This window comes from Anabas testudineus, chromosome 10 (genome assembly GCF_900324465.2).
Source record: "Anabas testudineus chromosome 10, fAnaTes1.2, whole genome shotgun sequence".
In the NCBI taxonomy this organism is placed as follows: Eukaryota; Metazoa; Chordata; class Actinopteri; order Anabantiformes; family Anabantidae; genus Anabas; species Anabas testudineus.
Genome location: NC_046619.1, coordinates 2,242,829 through 2,258,393, shown reverse-complemented (window position 1 = coordinate 2,258,393; position 15,565 = coordinate 2,242,829). Strand labels below are relative to the sequence as shown.

Sequence of the window (15,565 nt, the reverse complement as noted above, 5' to 3'; positions counted from 1 at the left end):
GATCATCTGCGCAGGTTGACATCGTGAGGAAATAAAACGCTTTGTGTTTTAAAGTGCTGTTTGTGCAGATGTGATTATTATTATTACGACTGTTATTGTCTATTCATAGTTTTATTTCTTTTTCCTAAATAAAATGAACTTTGTTACCAGTCGTTTCATTTTGAAAAGTCGAACCGGATGTGCTAGTGAAGTACTGCCATAGGCAGCTATCTAGCTAGCTAGTCTGTTTTTGTTTCATTAACAATTACTCAGTTATCTTCAACTTTCTGTTTCTGTCGAGGTTGACACGCCAGTGACTATTTCTCCTATAGTCACCACAATTGGGATTTGGCTAAACTGAGTAAGACAGCTTGAAACTCTGACTGTATTGACATTTATTTAGTGAAATTTGCAACCTCGCCCATTAGCTAACGCTAGGTGTTAACCTGTTAACTTCACCGGTCTGCTAAGTCTGAGAAGTGCAGCCAGCGAGCTCAAGCAAGCTAGTCGTGCTTAGCACCATTAAAGGTTCACTTAAAGTGATGAAGCAGAGGTATGTTGTTGTCTATTGCATTCCCGAGTTCACATATGGGATTAAAAATTTTATTGCGAGTTCATTGAGGATGCTAATAGGACAACACAAATGCTATTCCACTTCCGCTTTCGTCTTTATGGTTTCTTAGCGTAACGTTTATTATTTAACGTGTCATTTGACTTTTGAGTGCAAAGCAATGAGATAAGTGTCTGTCTGAAGACATTTGGAAACCCCAGCGGATGATAAACATTCGAGCTTCAGTCTGCACGAAGTAAACAACCGAGCTGTCACTGTTGTCTGCTAATTAGCTTGAATTAGCTGGCTAGTGCTAACCTTCTAGTCTTGTGACCTGCAGGCTGTTCACCACCAGCTTCAGTCCGTTCATGCTCGGTTCAATTGAGCATTTTATATTGTAAAACATTAATGATTTCCACCATTAAAAGGAAATACACATTTATTACAGTCATATTTGTCATTTTGCGTAAAATGTTTTTCAGTGATTTAATTGATTATACTGTTTAATTGTAAAAAAAAACCCTCACATTTAACATTAGTATCATTTACAGCTAGTGATAGAGGATACTGTCAGCTATAATATTTATAGTTTGTTATTCTTTTGCCTTTTATAAGAGAGATTTATTTTCTGAAAAAGACTTTCTATATTTAACCTTTTGTTTTGTATTCAATCACTGACTTCCTACCCTGACTCCAGTCATTTTGCTCTGTTTTTGTGTAGGTAAATTTACTGTTGAACCGTCATGATGGCAGGTTCCCAATGGGAGCTTCCTCCAGAACTATGTTGCAGGCCCATGGCCTTTGTAGCTCTAACAGGCTTGGATGTGGTGTACAATGCTGTGCATCGTGCCATTTGGGATGCCTTCTGTGCCAATCGTCGAGCGGACAGAGTTCCCATCTCTTTCAAAGTGCTCCCAGGAGACCACGAGTACCCTAAATGTCGCACTAAGGTGAACAATGGATAGAAACATCTATGAGAAGTTTAGCAACGAACAAGGACACATTGGTTTAATTATCCACTATGAAACACTATATTTAACAAAAAAAAGAAGACATATTAGTCAACGGCATCAGTACTACAATGTGGAAGAACTCACAGTTTTGTTTTTTTTTTTACTACAGTATGTAATCTATATAGACCTTTCCTGAGAGCTACTAAACACATTTATCACCTGTCTCTTCAGCGAACATCCTATGAGTGGTACATCCCCAAAGGCATCCTGAAAACAGGTTGGATGAATAAACATCTAAACCTGGTACCTGCACTGGTTGTTCTCTTCTATGAACTGGACTGGGATGACCCACAGTGGAAAGAGAAACAGTCTGAGTGTGCTACTAAAGTGGAGATTGTGAGGTAAGTATAAATGTTATTTGTTGTCAGAACATGCTGTTTAATGGCGAGAGAGCAGGAAGCTGCTTCAGGTTTGAGCACTGGTATATATTTAGGTCTTTGAACTGTTTTTAAGGACCATATATGGTTAGTGGATACGAAAAACTAACATTATCATTATCAAGTAGGAATGAATGTCATCAGCATTTTTCATTTGTGTCTACACAACTAGACAAAATAGACAAAAAATGACTCCTCATCCAGGTTGTGAAGCTGTGGTGCATTGCAACACACATAGATAATAAGTAGTTAGTGGTGTTACTGCAAAAAAACTTTAAATTCAGTTGAGTTTGATGGCTTTAAATAATAGGACTTTTTGTGCGAACTTAAAAAAGTAATAGAAAACATAGTGAATAAGCATTTCAGCATGTGGTGTGGAGGCATTAAGGGATTGTGTAGAGTGTACATCATTTGCCTTTCAGAAGCTCCCCATCATTGGCATAAAATATACTTAAATGTCAGTAATATTGACATTATAATATTATTATTGAACAATATATCCTCCAATACAATTGTATATCATGACGGGCCTACACCTGCCAATGCGGCTGTTGTTGCAGTAGTAGGAAATGTTTCTTTTGTCATGTTTTCAAATCTACTAAAGTAAATAAGCAAGTATTGGGAATTAATTGAGTTTTGTATAGCTGAGTCTCATCCATAGCAGAAACATAACTTCAGTAAATTTCATCTGCAGTTGTTTGTGTGTTGTTTGTCTTTAGGACCAGTCTTCAGGGCAGGAATACCAAGGTGGCAGTGGTTCTAATCCAAAAGAAAACTCCTCTACCTCCAGGTCCTTAACTCAGTCATATTAAGTTTAAAATTATTAAATGTTTTTGTAAAAATTATTTTTACAAATGCCACTTGTATACAACATACACACTTGGGAGAAAAGAATATTAGCTTCAGACAAGATGTAAGGAAATGTATGGCATTTTCTATTTTGTTGCTTCTTTGCTGTGATCTTAACAAATCCTGTGTATCAAGCTGAACCATCACTTATGATCTTGTGTGGACAGGAGAGGACCTGGTAGCGTCAGAGAGAGCAGCAGCTCTTTGTAACGGCTGTGATCTGTCTGGCAAGAGTCTCTTTGTACTGCCACACACCGACCACTTAGTGGGCTACATTATAAGGTAGTTAACAATTTAGTAAATACTGCATGGCCACAAGTGGGATGGGGGGCAGGCTTATTTGAAGGTTAAAGTCAGAGGCATGGCAACCTACTTGCTCAGTTCTGATAATTTGAATGATTGTGCAGGTTGGAGAATGCCTTCTATGAACATGCTCAGACGTATTACTACACTGAGATTCGTCGTGTTAAATCACACAAGGAGTTCCTTAACAAGACCACACACCAGGTATGTACAGTTTTCAAAAACTCAGTTCAATAAATTAGAGTAACTTAACACTGCATATAAGCCTATAATATTTTAAGTGTTGCACACCTGCCTCTTGTACTTGTCTTCATCATCTCTTCTTCCCTTTCTGATGTTCACAGCTGCTGTTTGTCAGACACCAGTTTAAAATTGCTTTCTTCAGTGAGCTGAAGCAGGACACGCAGAATGCTCTCAAGTAAGATTTAAAATTGAACTCTGCTGATGCTTTGCTCTGATCAGCTGTTCAGTGTAAATAAGATATGTTTTGCTGAGTGGTTAAAGTGAATAAAAATCCTACTGAGAAGAATGAAAAATATTAAAGACTAAAAATGTTGGAGTTGCTGTTGCTATAGCACTGCCATTATTGTACCACACATATTATTGTTTTGCAATGATGTTGTACCTTTGTGGTTTATACCATATAAACTAGATACAGGTACAAATATATATGAGATTTTACAACCACCATTTTTTACACAAGCTTATCGTTGTCTTAGTCTCTAGAAAATCAAACACTTACAAAGCCTAATAAAATATACCAGCTCTTAAATATTAGCTTTCTCCAGTGTTGTATTGTAAATGTGTTGCTTTTTTTTTCTCAGGTACTACAGAGCTGCATACAGTCTTGTCCACGAGCTTAGAGCCCATGAGACAAACATGCTGGAGATCAAAACTATGGCTGGATTCATCAACTACAAGGTTTGTTTCTGTTTATTGTGGCAATTTAATACACTTCTCCTGCCACTGGTGGAGTGACGGGGGATGTGAGGGAAGCAGTCACACCAGTGCAGTTGTTACATCACTATTATAAATAGACACGCTCACACACACACACACACACACACACAAATGCCTGGGAAAAAATAGGCTATAAGCACAGTAAGCAAAAATGTATCTGAGAAAATATTATTGAATAGTGATTGCAAATGTATTTCTGATACAGTTCTCTAACTTTAGTCACTTCTTTTTTGTCTCTTTAGATCTGTCGTCTGTGTTTTCAGCATAACACTCCTCTAGATGCTATAGCCCAGTTTAGAAAGCACATCGACCTGTGCAAGAAGAAGATTGGGAGTGCTGAACTGGCCTTTGAGCACTCTGCATGGATGTCCAAACAGTAAGACAGGCACACTGAATATCAGCACATGTAAAGTTAAAAAGGAATTAGGCTTGGGGAAAACGGCATTCATATACAGGTTCAGGCAAAATTTCAACAAAATTTGTGACCACATTAAACCAGAAGGGTTATTGCTAGGGCTGAATGACTAATTGAAATTGAATTGGAATTATCATTTGAAAAGTTGCGGTTAGCTAATCGTAAAAGGCTGTGATGTGGTTGCAAAATGGAAAATATGCAGCAAGTCCCAGAGTAAAAGCATGACCGCCCTCTTTGTGTGTCTTACTGGGTGAGTGTGCCTATGTACTCTTCAGTCGGCACTGCTCTAGCCAACTGTGTAAACGTCTATCATTAAAAAACAAACAAAGAGGATGGCATGGTGGCGTGTGGTGATGGTGTTTGATGAGTCAGGCCAATTGTTAGGCGAAATAATACCAACGAAAAACAACCAAACTGAAAAAACATGGGAACTTCCAAGAGCTGTCATCAAATTGTTGCCACAACACGTTTGTGGTTGTTACACCATATAACCAAGCGGGTAGACTGACAATTCCACATGAAAAGACCTCATAAAAGGCACAAGGAGATAACTAATGCCATGAACCACCACCTCGCTAAAGACATGGAGGGCATTTATAAACGCACTGCAAAGAGATATATAATTCTGCTTGTTTAAAGAAAGGTAAAGGGATTTTATTTAATCATCTACTCAACTGAAAGGCACATTATATCTGCCAAACTACAAGGTAGTTGAGGGGTCTACAGTTAAAAGCATATTGCACTTTAATTATCACAATCTCTGTCAGAAAAATGTGCAATTAGATATTTTCCCCAAATTACACAGTTCTAGTTGTTGCAGTAATTTGTACCAGGATCTAGTTCTTACACTGTCTCTTCATTTGTGTGTCCTTTTAGGTTCCAGTCATTTGGTGAACTTTTTGATGAGGCTATAAAGTTGGGTCTGACAGCCATCCAGACCCAGAATCCTGGTTTCTACTACCAGCAGGCTGCCTGTTACAGCCAGGACAGGAAGCAGCTGGCACAGCAGCTTTGTCAGGTTAATATACAGTACTGCTACTGCCAAAATCTCTTTAGATGTTACCACAAGTATACTAAATAAACTCTTGACAGCAAGCACATTTTATTAATCACCATAAAACTCACATTAATGACCAATAGTACAGTAGCTTATCAATATAATCTGAATGACCAGTTAATGGTTTATTGTTGTAGGCTGGCGTGAGTTACCCCTCCCCTGACCCACTTGACACACAGAGTGGAGGACTGGACTTCTATGGACAGAGACCATGGAGACAAGGGCACCAGAGTAGGCCCCCATACACTGTTTGTCTAATAAGTAGTAGTAGTGTTACGTGACATCCTCGTCTGTTAAGCTATGCTCATGCAGACATTCGCTCTGCATCGTTTCATGTGCCGGTTGAAGAGTTGTTAATGAAATAAGACCCAGGACGTCTAGCAGGAGTAACAGCTTTAATGACTGTATAATTTAATGACATTTAATAATGAGTGTTAGAAGTGTATATGTAAAATATGTCTTCTGTTGTTTATACTTCCAGGTATTGATCCTCCAGATGCAGAGAAGGAGAAGACGGGGATCGTAGCTCTGCAGATTAAAGAGAGAGATGTACCACATTCGGTAATATACAGCCACATCCATGACAGTAAAAATGTTCATTCCAGTGTTATTCCAAGCACCAGGAGTGTGCTCATAATGTTGTGCCCTTGGTAGCTCTTACAGCTGCAGGTCAGGTTGTATTGAAACTTTCTTTTCTCTGACTCTGCCCCAACAGGAGCTGATAATTGCACATCTCAGTAATGCAGTCGCACAGTTTAAGAAGTACAAGTGCCCTCGAATGAAGAGTCACCTCAGTGAGTCTCACTTTGTTTACTAAATCTGTTCAGTCTTTGAAGTGTCAAACACGTAACCATATCAGGTAGACATTTTTGTTTTTCATTTATGCATTTTCTTTATCAAGTACTAATTGTCTTTTACTCCTCTCTGTTGTTAAGTCTTTGATTAACCTCTAATTTCCTGTCTGTTTCTTAGTGGTGCAGATGGGCGAGGAATACTACCACGCTAAAGACTACACCAAAGCCCTCAAGTAAGTTCAAAGATGTGCTTGTCTGTCTAATTGCTTTCTGATATGCATATCATTGTTAATGAAGAAGCCCAGTGTAATAGTCCTTATGCCATTTATCAAAACTACTAACTTCACTAGAAAGCTTTCCACTTCCTTTTTTTGTTGAAAACCACTGGAAAACTAATGGGAAGTGAGACTTAACCCCAGTGTGTAAACATTGCTCCATAGCAATACTTGTGTTCAGAGACTGCACGTTGTCTGCAGCAGGTCTGAATGAGTGCATGTGTTGTGTTATCAGGCTGTTGGACTACGTGATGTGTGACTATCGCACAGAGCGGTGGTGGGGTCTCCTGACAGCCATATTGACAACTGCTCTCCGCTGTGCATTCCTGATGGCCAGTGTTAAAGACTACATTATATACTGCATGGAGCTTCTGGGCAGAGGTAACAACAAGACCAAATACTTATACAACAGAGAAACTTCATTATTGTCCAACTCATGTGTGATGGATAAAATCCAGTTTATTTCAGTACAAGTTTGTACTGTTTTGTTTTGAGTGTTTTTACCTCAGCATGAAATGGGTCATTTAACATTTTGACCTGATTTCCTGTGATTACAACTACCCAAGTTATGACGAAGGAAGATAAGATAAACTTTATTGATTTCTGAAGAGAAATCCAGGTAATATTGTAGATAGAAAATAGTAAAAGTAGTTAGTAGTCATCTGAAGTTGGCTATGGTGTTGTAGAGCCTGATGGCTGTAAGGATGAGGGATCTCCAGTATCCTTCAGTCCTGAAACAGAGTGAGGCGAGTCGTTCACTGCAGCTTCTTCTCTGGTCCATCAGGATGTTGTGTAGGGGATGGTCGGTGTACTGTAGAATGGTCTCTTGATCCTTTTCTGTGTGTGTTTCTTTTTTTCATTGTCCCTGAGCACATCATCAGAGCTTAATAACATTATGCAGTGGTACTTCAAACTTTCTTAAAGTAAAACCCAAGCACAAAGAGAAATGATATGCAGACGTGCATCAAGAAATATCCGATTTCCAGGAATTTTTACATCACTTGCAGGTTACCAGAACTTCTTTTATATGTAAAATTACTAAAAAACTGTCAGTTCCCTGACATTCTGCATGAAATCAGGGACAAACTGTTGTGTTGGATTGACAAACACTTTTCTAAAGCACATAGTATGACAATGTGGGAACAACTAAAAAGAGAAATCTTTGTGGCAAAGGCAGTTGTGACCAAATCGAAGTGCTTAAAGAATAAAGGTGAATTAGATTAAACACAAAACAAACACTGAAAGTTATTGTCACAGGAACAAGTTTGTCTCTTCTAAGTTTCTGTGACATAAGGCATTTAGCTCTCATCAATCAAAAAACAATCATGGAAGGACTCTATCAAACTCTATATAATCTAATATAACAATATACTTTTTATGTTTTCTAGCTTCAAAACTGAAGGAGGAGCAAAAGTCAAGGATTGAGAAGAATCTTATTAAAGTCCTGATGGTGAGTAGAGGGGCATGATACCTCGCTCCAACATAAAATGTTCTGTAAACCACAAAGTCAACCTGTGTTATGATGTTCATCCATCTGACAGAGCTCTCTCCCACCACTTCCCATGTTTCTGTCTCTGTGTTTCTATCCGTCCTCCATCAGAACGAGGTTCCTGATCCTGAGCCAGAGTGTGATCAGTCTTCTGTCAGCGCAGCCAGGTCACTGTGGAATGACCGCACGGCTTTAGCTGGATTAAATGAGTTGACTATAGAAGTGCAGGACTACATACCATTCAGTTAGTAATCATATGTCACACTCACAATCACCTAAAGCAAATGTTAATCTAAACACTTCAACATTACACAATTCTAACCTCCCTTTCTCTGTCTGACTGCAGTACAGTGCAAGGCCAAGTTCTGCTCTCCCAGTTTCCATGTAGACCAACCCATTCAACTCCAGGTCTTCCTCCGAGCTGACTGTCCTCACACTGTATCATTTCACAAGCTGGCTGTCAGCCTCAGTAACCAGGCAGGTACACACAAACGCACAGGAACATACAAAGAATGCCTTCTCACCCTTTTAAGCAGGACATCCATCCCTTCATATTCAGCCACTCGTCTAAAGTGGGGTCACAGTACAAGCAGCACATAGAAGAATTTTCCTCCAGGATTGAGTTTGAAGGTCCTTCACATACTGTGGCAAATGCACCAGTTCACCTCTGTAAATCTGCACACACTTTGCAGAAGCATTGACTTTAGAAAGTGTTTTGCACACTTGTAAATTTAATTTACAATGAACAGAACTACCATTTTCACATAATCATATTTTAAATCTCTCACTTACAAAAGCATTGACTCCCTCCAAATTGTGGTCTGGTGCATCCTGTTTACTTCTACATAGATGTCTATAACTTGACTGAAAGCCACTGTTTGCCACTGGCAAACTGAATGTATTGAATGTAGTTTAGAAATGGACATGTTTCTTTTTAATAGCCGATATATTGCAGGGTTTTTTTTGGCATCTGATGAAAAACAACAATTTAACTTACCTGTATGTCCCATTCAGCCCTGTATTTAAAAAACTGAAATGAAAGAATTTTGCTTGTCTTAAATAACTAAGTGTGTGTATGTGTGTGTAGGAGTATAATCAGTGGTGTGTGGTGGAGTCGTCCGGCCAGGAGACAATGAACTTGGTGCCAGGGAAAACCAAATGCTACAACTTCACCTTTGTAGCAAGAACTGAAGATGTTGGCAAGAAGATTGAGGTGAGTTGTGTGTGTGTGAATGCGTGTGCTTTCATTGTGAGAAACATGGTCTACGTGACAGTAGGGGGCTAGGGAATGCATAATGTCATTGAGTGTCCACATAATGACTGCAATACAGAAATGAGTGAGTGTAGGACGGAGAGAGAATGTCACTAACTCTGAGTTTTCTGTTAGATGACAGGTATTGAGGTCATGCTGGGCAGTGACCATGGCCGCTGTGTGTTCCTCAGCTGGAGAGGGGCGGGTGGAGATGCAGCCTCTACCCATGAAGCCTTGCAAGCCAGCAGGTCGTCACGTCGTTGGGGACGGAATGTTGAGATGCGACAAGAGCTGGACTGGGACAGCCTGGCCCCGCAGCACAGCACCATGTAAGGCTCAGCTCAGACACTGCGTGAATCACAGTTTTTCCATCACCTGTCACAAATGTGATTGTAGTTGCTTGTTGTGTGTTTAGGATCATCTCCAGAGTCCCAAAAATCTCTGTTCAGCTGAGCCACGAGCCTCCTGCACTCAACAATGAAATGTACTGCATCCATCTCACAGTGCAATCACAGGAGGAGGCTGTGGCAAAGGATGTCAAACTGACAGCTGGTCTCAAACCAGGTACACAAGTACATCAGAAAGTGCATCCACACAGTATACAGACATGAGACTATCAATCACCTGATCCTACATTTGATACTCTCCAGTTAAAAAATATATATTGTATTGACAACAATATTGAAAGTCATGTTTAGGTCAAGGGACTAAATAAGCTTTCAGTGACAATGATAAAACTTATTTCAAATGTAGGCCTTAAGAGCACAGTGTTTGATTTTGTGTTTGTCCTGATTGGTCTGTCCAGGTCAGGATGCTAACCTAGGCCAAACCACACATGTGACACTTGATGGCTCAAAGGTTTGCGATGACACTGCACCTGCTCTCCTTCCTGACCTGCCCCTGGGAGACCTGAAGCCAGGTGAAAAGGTACTCTCATTCACAAGGGAATTCCTTACACACTTGTGTAAGCTGCGTCTTCCCTTTATATGCTAATACACAGATCTCCAGCCTTTGCATGGTGAAAAGTAGCAGCTCAATTTCTGTCTATTTCTCTAGTTAGATAAGCGTGTGTGTGTGAGGTGTGTGTCGACTGGACCAAGAGTCTTCCTGTTCCATGTCGCTTACAGCATTGAAACCACAGTGGAAGGAAGACAGATTGTCTGCAAATGTCATAAGGTAGACCACATCACTCGCATCACTCACTCAGCATGTCCGCTGTCTGTGTTTTTTATCTAACTTGTCGAGTATTTTCTTTCTTACCTGCTTTACTCTTCTTGTTTTGCTGTTTTCCAGGATGAGACTGTTACCATAGAAACAGTGGTCCCATTTGAGGTGTCTGCTAAATTTGTGTCTACCAAGGTGTGTATGTGATGTTTCCTTAGCTGTGAATAAATCAGGCCCATGCTGTGTTTAGCAGAGTTAGCTGTTTTTCACAGATTTCTTCCATTCCCGTAACCATGTACCTTGACTCCTTTAGTAGCTTCAGTACAGTAGCTGTAGCTGAGGGAAAAAGCAGTGTTTAAACAGTGACAGTCGTAATAAAATCCCATCGTTGGTTTATGGCTGGTAAAATTAGAAGAATTAGCATTGTTACTGTGTGCTTCCAGTTTGAGCCACTGGATCGGATAGCGGTGGACATCCCCTTCCTGCTGATGACTGACATCCTCTCCTCGTCTCCGTGGCCTCTTCTGCTGGCCTCATCTTCTCTGCAGCTGACCACCATGGTCAGCAACACACCACAGCTTCAGTCGCAGCTAGAGGAAGGTACCAGAATATGTTTGAAAAGTTATATTATAAAGACTCATAGTCGTAGTTAAATCTACAATATGTAACCTTTATGTGTATGTATGCTCCATAACTTAATGTGGCGAGGTGCTGTCAAAGCCATACGTGAAAGTGAAACAAAATCTATAACATAAGATTATTATTATATAATAATAATAATCAGTGACGGTGTCAAAAAGATATTCTCTACCAAAAGCTGCATATTGTAGCCTTATCTAATGCATTGTAAATCCCATGATTATAGCTGTCTGTCTGTCTGTCTGTCTGTGTTTGTTTGTTTGTTTGTTTGTTTCTTCATTCAGTGGTTCTGCAGACAGGCGAGTGTGCCAGCGAGTGTTTCTGTCTCCGATGTCCACCACTGACTAACGGCAACAACGCTGTGGCTACAGGACAGTACCAGATATCATGGAAGAGGCATGTACACACACACACACACACACACACATATGTACACACAGACATACTGCTGAGTGATCAGTGGGTTTCAACAGGCTTATAAACCTCTCTTTTTTTTTTTAACCGTGTTGAGACAGGAAGTCCTCAAGTGCAGACAGTCCGCTGATCCAGAGCATAATCACTCTACCTCATGTTATCCTGGAGTCTGTCCCTCTCTACATCCATGCAGGTCAGTATTCACACAGCTTACTTGTAAAAAACACAAAACTGATTTTTAACAAGTTAATAATTTTAATCCATTATTGGTCTTACAATTCTGTCCCTGAACCTTAGAAAAAATATTATCTTTAATTTGTTGCTGGAGTTTTTGAATGATTGTCTGTGCTCAGACATGTTCTTTCATAGTTTCATTCACTAATTGATTGTTTGAAAAACATAACACCAAGAAGACAAAGTGGTCATATTATGCTTTTTTTGTGTTTAATTCAATTCATTTTAAAAAGCACCAAATCAGAACAAACACTTTACAGTGTAAGGTTCACAAAATATTATTGTACAGAGAATTATAGAGGAAATCCTACTTGAGGAAGCACTAGGAGAAAAACTCCCTTTAAAAAAAAAAATTCTAAAATATTTCCAGCAGAACCAGGCTCAGGACCAGTGGTCATCTGCCTTAAAGGGAGAGGGAATAGACAAAGTTAATGACACCTTATGGTGGCAAGTGGAGAGAGAGTCTGATGTTACATATATATTTTTGTGAAGTTGGGTACCAATGTTCCATATAATCAAAGGCACAAAGCTAAATGTGACTATGTGTTTGCATGCTAGTTGGTTACAGAAAGGTTTCCGTCTGGCAAATTTGGCCTCAAGGGGTGGAGATAGACGTCAAACCATGGCGTTTTTTCTGCTGTAAAAGAAATTTAATTGTGTTTCCTTTTCCCAAAGACGAAACCTTAAAAATCAATGGAATCAGTTACTGGCCAGAAAGAGATGGCATTTTAAAATGTACTTTACCAAAGATGTGCTGTTGACTTCCCTGAAGCTGTTGTTAAGTTGCCACCACAAATGTGATAGATACCGAATGTTTTCATACTTTTCAGCAGATGTTTCTGTTTGTATGTTATTTAATTTAATTTCACAACCTTTGCTTTGATTCAGATTTGCCGTCGTTTGGGAGAGTCAGAGAGTCTCTTGCGGTTCGATACCACATAGAGAACAGAACTTCTCTGGTGCAGGAGGTGGAGATGACGGTGGAACCATCGGATGCCTTCATGTTCTCTGGACTCAAACAGGTAAAATTGTGGTCACTTTTAAAGAAAGATTGGACACAAAGGTTTTTTTTTTGTGCCAAAACAAACCGTCCTTGAATAAATCTGTGTTAACTGGACACAGTAAGGCCTTCTTCACATTCTGTTCTTTCGGTATGAATCAAGAAACAATCAGTGCATGTACATGCACTCAAGTACTAACAGAACCCAGGTTTCTTAGGTAATGAAGAAACAAATTTCCATGTACTTAAAATAGCTGGTTACTGTAAAACTGTGTATACATGCAGCAGATGGGTAATCTGATTTCTGTATAAGCACAGAAAAGAATGTTTTCTGCCTTTTATATATGTGTGAGGTGACTGACACCACAGGTTACATTAACCAGGTTTCCTGTATACATGACAGTTAAGAAATCAGCTTACTCGAGAAAGCTGATTGTAACCTAACTCGAGTTAATGTTTACAGCACTAAATGATACACTGCCAGTCCCAAAAAAAAGTCAAACACTAAAATCTTGTTGGATCGCCTTTAGCTTTGATTCAGTGGCATCGCTTTGATAAGCTTCTGCAATGTCTTAACATTTATTCCTGTCCAGAGTTGCATTGATTTTTTGCCAAGATCTTGTACTGATGGAATATGCCCGTTCGATCAGCGAAGAAATAAAATCTATTGACGGAATAACCTGGTCATTCAGTATATTCAGGTAGTCAGCTGACCTCATTCCTTGACCACATAACGTTGCAGAACCAAGACCTGACCAACTGCAGCAACCCCAGATCATAGCACTGCCCCCACAGGCTTGTACAGTAGATACTAGGCATGATGGGTGCATCACTTCAGCTGCCTCTCTTCTTACCCTGAAGCTCCCATCACTCTGGAACAGAGTAAATCTAGACTCATCAGACCACATGACCTTCTTCTATTGGACAGTTCTTAACCCAGTTTTGGTAGTTTCATCAATCTCCTTAGATGTTTTCTTTGCTTGATTCATTCCAGTAATTTGACCCTATAATAGAATAAATGTAATTGTAATAAATAAATATAATAAATAATTGCCAGCTGAAAAGTAATCATCCATGCAGCAATTATATAATTGGAGCATGACAGCAGGTTACCTCTTACCTATTTTCTTAGTTAAATGTAGGTGGTGACTTTCATTTGGACAGGCAGTGTACATTGTTCCCTTTTGGTTCTGGTCAATTTCCCACTGACTTGATAAAAGGAAACCACCCTAGTAAGTTTTATCAGTCCAGGCTGCTACTGGAACCTAATCATCATACATAAAGGAAAGGTAAAGGGAGACCAGAGACTAAACTAGGTATAGATTAAGACAAGAAGCCTTTAAAATGACTGTGTGCTCACACATGTAGGTCCGTCTTCGTATCCTCCCTGGGTCAGAGCAGAAGATGCTGTATAACTACTACCCGCTGATGGCTGGTTACCAAACACTACCACAGCTCAACATCAGCCTGCCCCGCTGCCCAGCGACTAACGCACACCAACTGAGACGCTTCCTGCCCCAGCGGATCTTTGTCAAGGTAACACACACACCCACTACTGGGACTGAATGTGACTTTATTGAAGATTGTTCTGAAGTATTATTATTTTCTCTGTCTGTCGGCAGCCTCAGGGTCGGCAGCTGGATGATGCCTCAATTGCTGCAGCTTGAGAAGAACGAGAAGAAGTGTTTCCTGTAAATATGAGAACAAAGCAGCGGCGTGTGTGTGATTGTGTGTAGGTTGTTGCAGATACAGTATGATTCCTCACAGATGACCATATTAACACTATTTGTTTTAAGCACCTGTTGACCAAACATAAGGAAATCTTTGTTTCCAGTGATTCTGTGCTGTTGCGTGAATGTGATGATGTGATGTGAGCATGACGGAAGGCTGCTGAATGAAGTGATACACTCATTTCGATCTAACAGTGAAAATCGTGCATGAATTGGGAGTGAACTGTGGAGATTTGAGTAGATTGTATTACCTGAAAAGTGAATGTGATGAAGGTTTGATTAAACTGAAGTGATGTGAAAAAGCTGTGGCCCATTTGTGTTTGTCATATAAGGACAGTGCTTAATGCAGGGTGTAGGTTTTAGATTGTGTGTGGCACTCACTCCAATACAGGCTATAGATGTGATAAACAGCCTGTGTTTCCAGTGTCTACATTGTTTTGCTAGGCTTATCAATGTATTGCAGACAGAGATAGAGAAAGATACTCTGATGTGGACAGGATGGGGGGAAGAATTAATTTCTTGTGTTTTAAGTTTAGAATGAACACTTTCTCAGATGAAAAAGACTTGACTGGTAGTGGATCTGCTCCTGGACAAGATCAGCTACAGCTATTTTATGCAATATTTAAGCAGAGAGCTAACTAAAGTTTAAATGTTATCCCTTATTTGTTCCATCTGAAGACTCACTAGTGGGTGGAAAGGTGCTTTGATGTTACTATTAAACCAGGTAAAGATTCAGCTAATGCGCACGATTATATGCCTACCCAAGTTAAAAAATAAATAAATAAATTTGGTATGTTTCATACATACATTTTATAAACATTTAGTATAATTTAGTCAGTCAAACTGATATTACATCAGTTGAACTTGATATATTAAAAGCTACACTTAAGGTGTGATCAGTGTACTAATACATGCACAGTATGTTGCAAACCAATTATTACCTTTTACTTAAAATCTATTATCAATATTTTATGCTTTGCTGTTCAAACCGTAATAAAGCATATCGAGTGAAGTATAGTTTTCTATTTCTAATATATTCGTCATGTAGTTGCACTTCCTGTTTTCTTTCAC

At 39.5% G+C, this 15,565-nt stretch overlaps 1 protein-coding gene across 2 annotated transcripts; it reads left to right on the top strand.

Moving 5' to 3' along the window:
* The first annotated feature begins 180 nt into the window (after nucleotides 1-180).
* On the top strand, nucleotides 181-14,791 carry trappc11 (trafficking protein particle complex 11). 2 transcript variants are annotated; one of them, XM_026357991.1, is made up of 30 exons: nucleotides 181-340; nucleotides 1,251-1,479; nucleotides 1,714-1,883; nucleotides 2,639-2,709; nucleotides 2,936-3,050; nucleotides 3,176-3,275; nucleotides 3,416-3,489; nucleotides 3,896-3,992; nucleotides 4,274-4,407; nucleotides 5,323-5,464; nucleotides 5,641-5,734; nucleotides 5,985-6,064; nucleotides 6,219-6,297; nucleotides 6,476-6,530; nucleotides 6,808-6,953; nucleotides 7,961-8,022; nucleotides 8,173-8,305; nucleotides 8,408-8,538; nucleotides 9,149-9,274; nucleotides 9,449-9,642; nucleotides 9,729-9,877; nucleotides 10,119-10,240; nucleotides 10,370-10,489; nucleotides 10,607-10,672; nucleotides 10,921-11,077; nucleotides 11,401-11,512; nucleotides 11,632-11,723; nucleotides 12,653-12,786; nucleotides 14,133-14,300; nucleotides 14,387-14,791. In XM_026357991.1, the coding sequence occupies exons 2-30, from the start codon at nucleotides 1,273-1,275 to the stop codon at nucleotides 14,429-14,431; spliced, it is 3,375 nt and encodes a 1,124-aa protein (XP_026213776.1). In that variant the 5' UTR covers nucleotides 181-340; nucleotides 1,251-1,272; the 3' UTR covers nucleotides 14,432-14,791. The 2 variants fall into 2 exon arrangements, with proteins under 2 accessions (XP_026213776.1, XP_026213775.1); XM_026357990.1 differs by having other exon boundaries at nucleotides 181-532.
* Nucleotides 14,792-15,565: the final 774 nt, after the last annotated feature.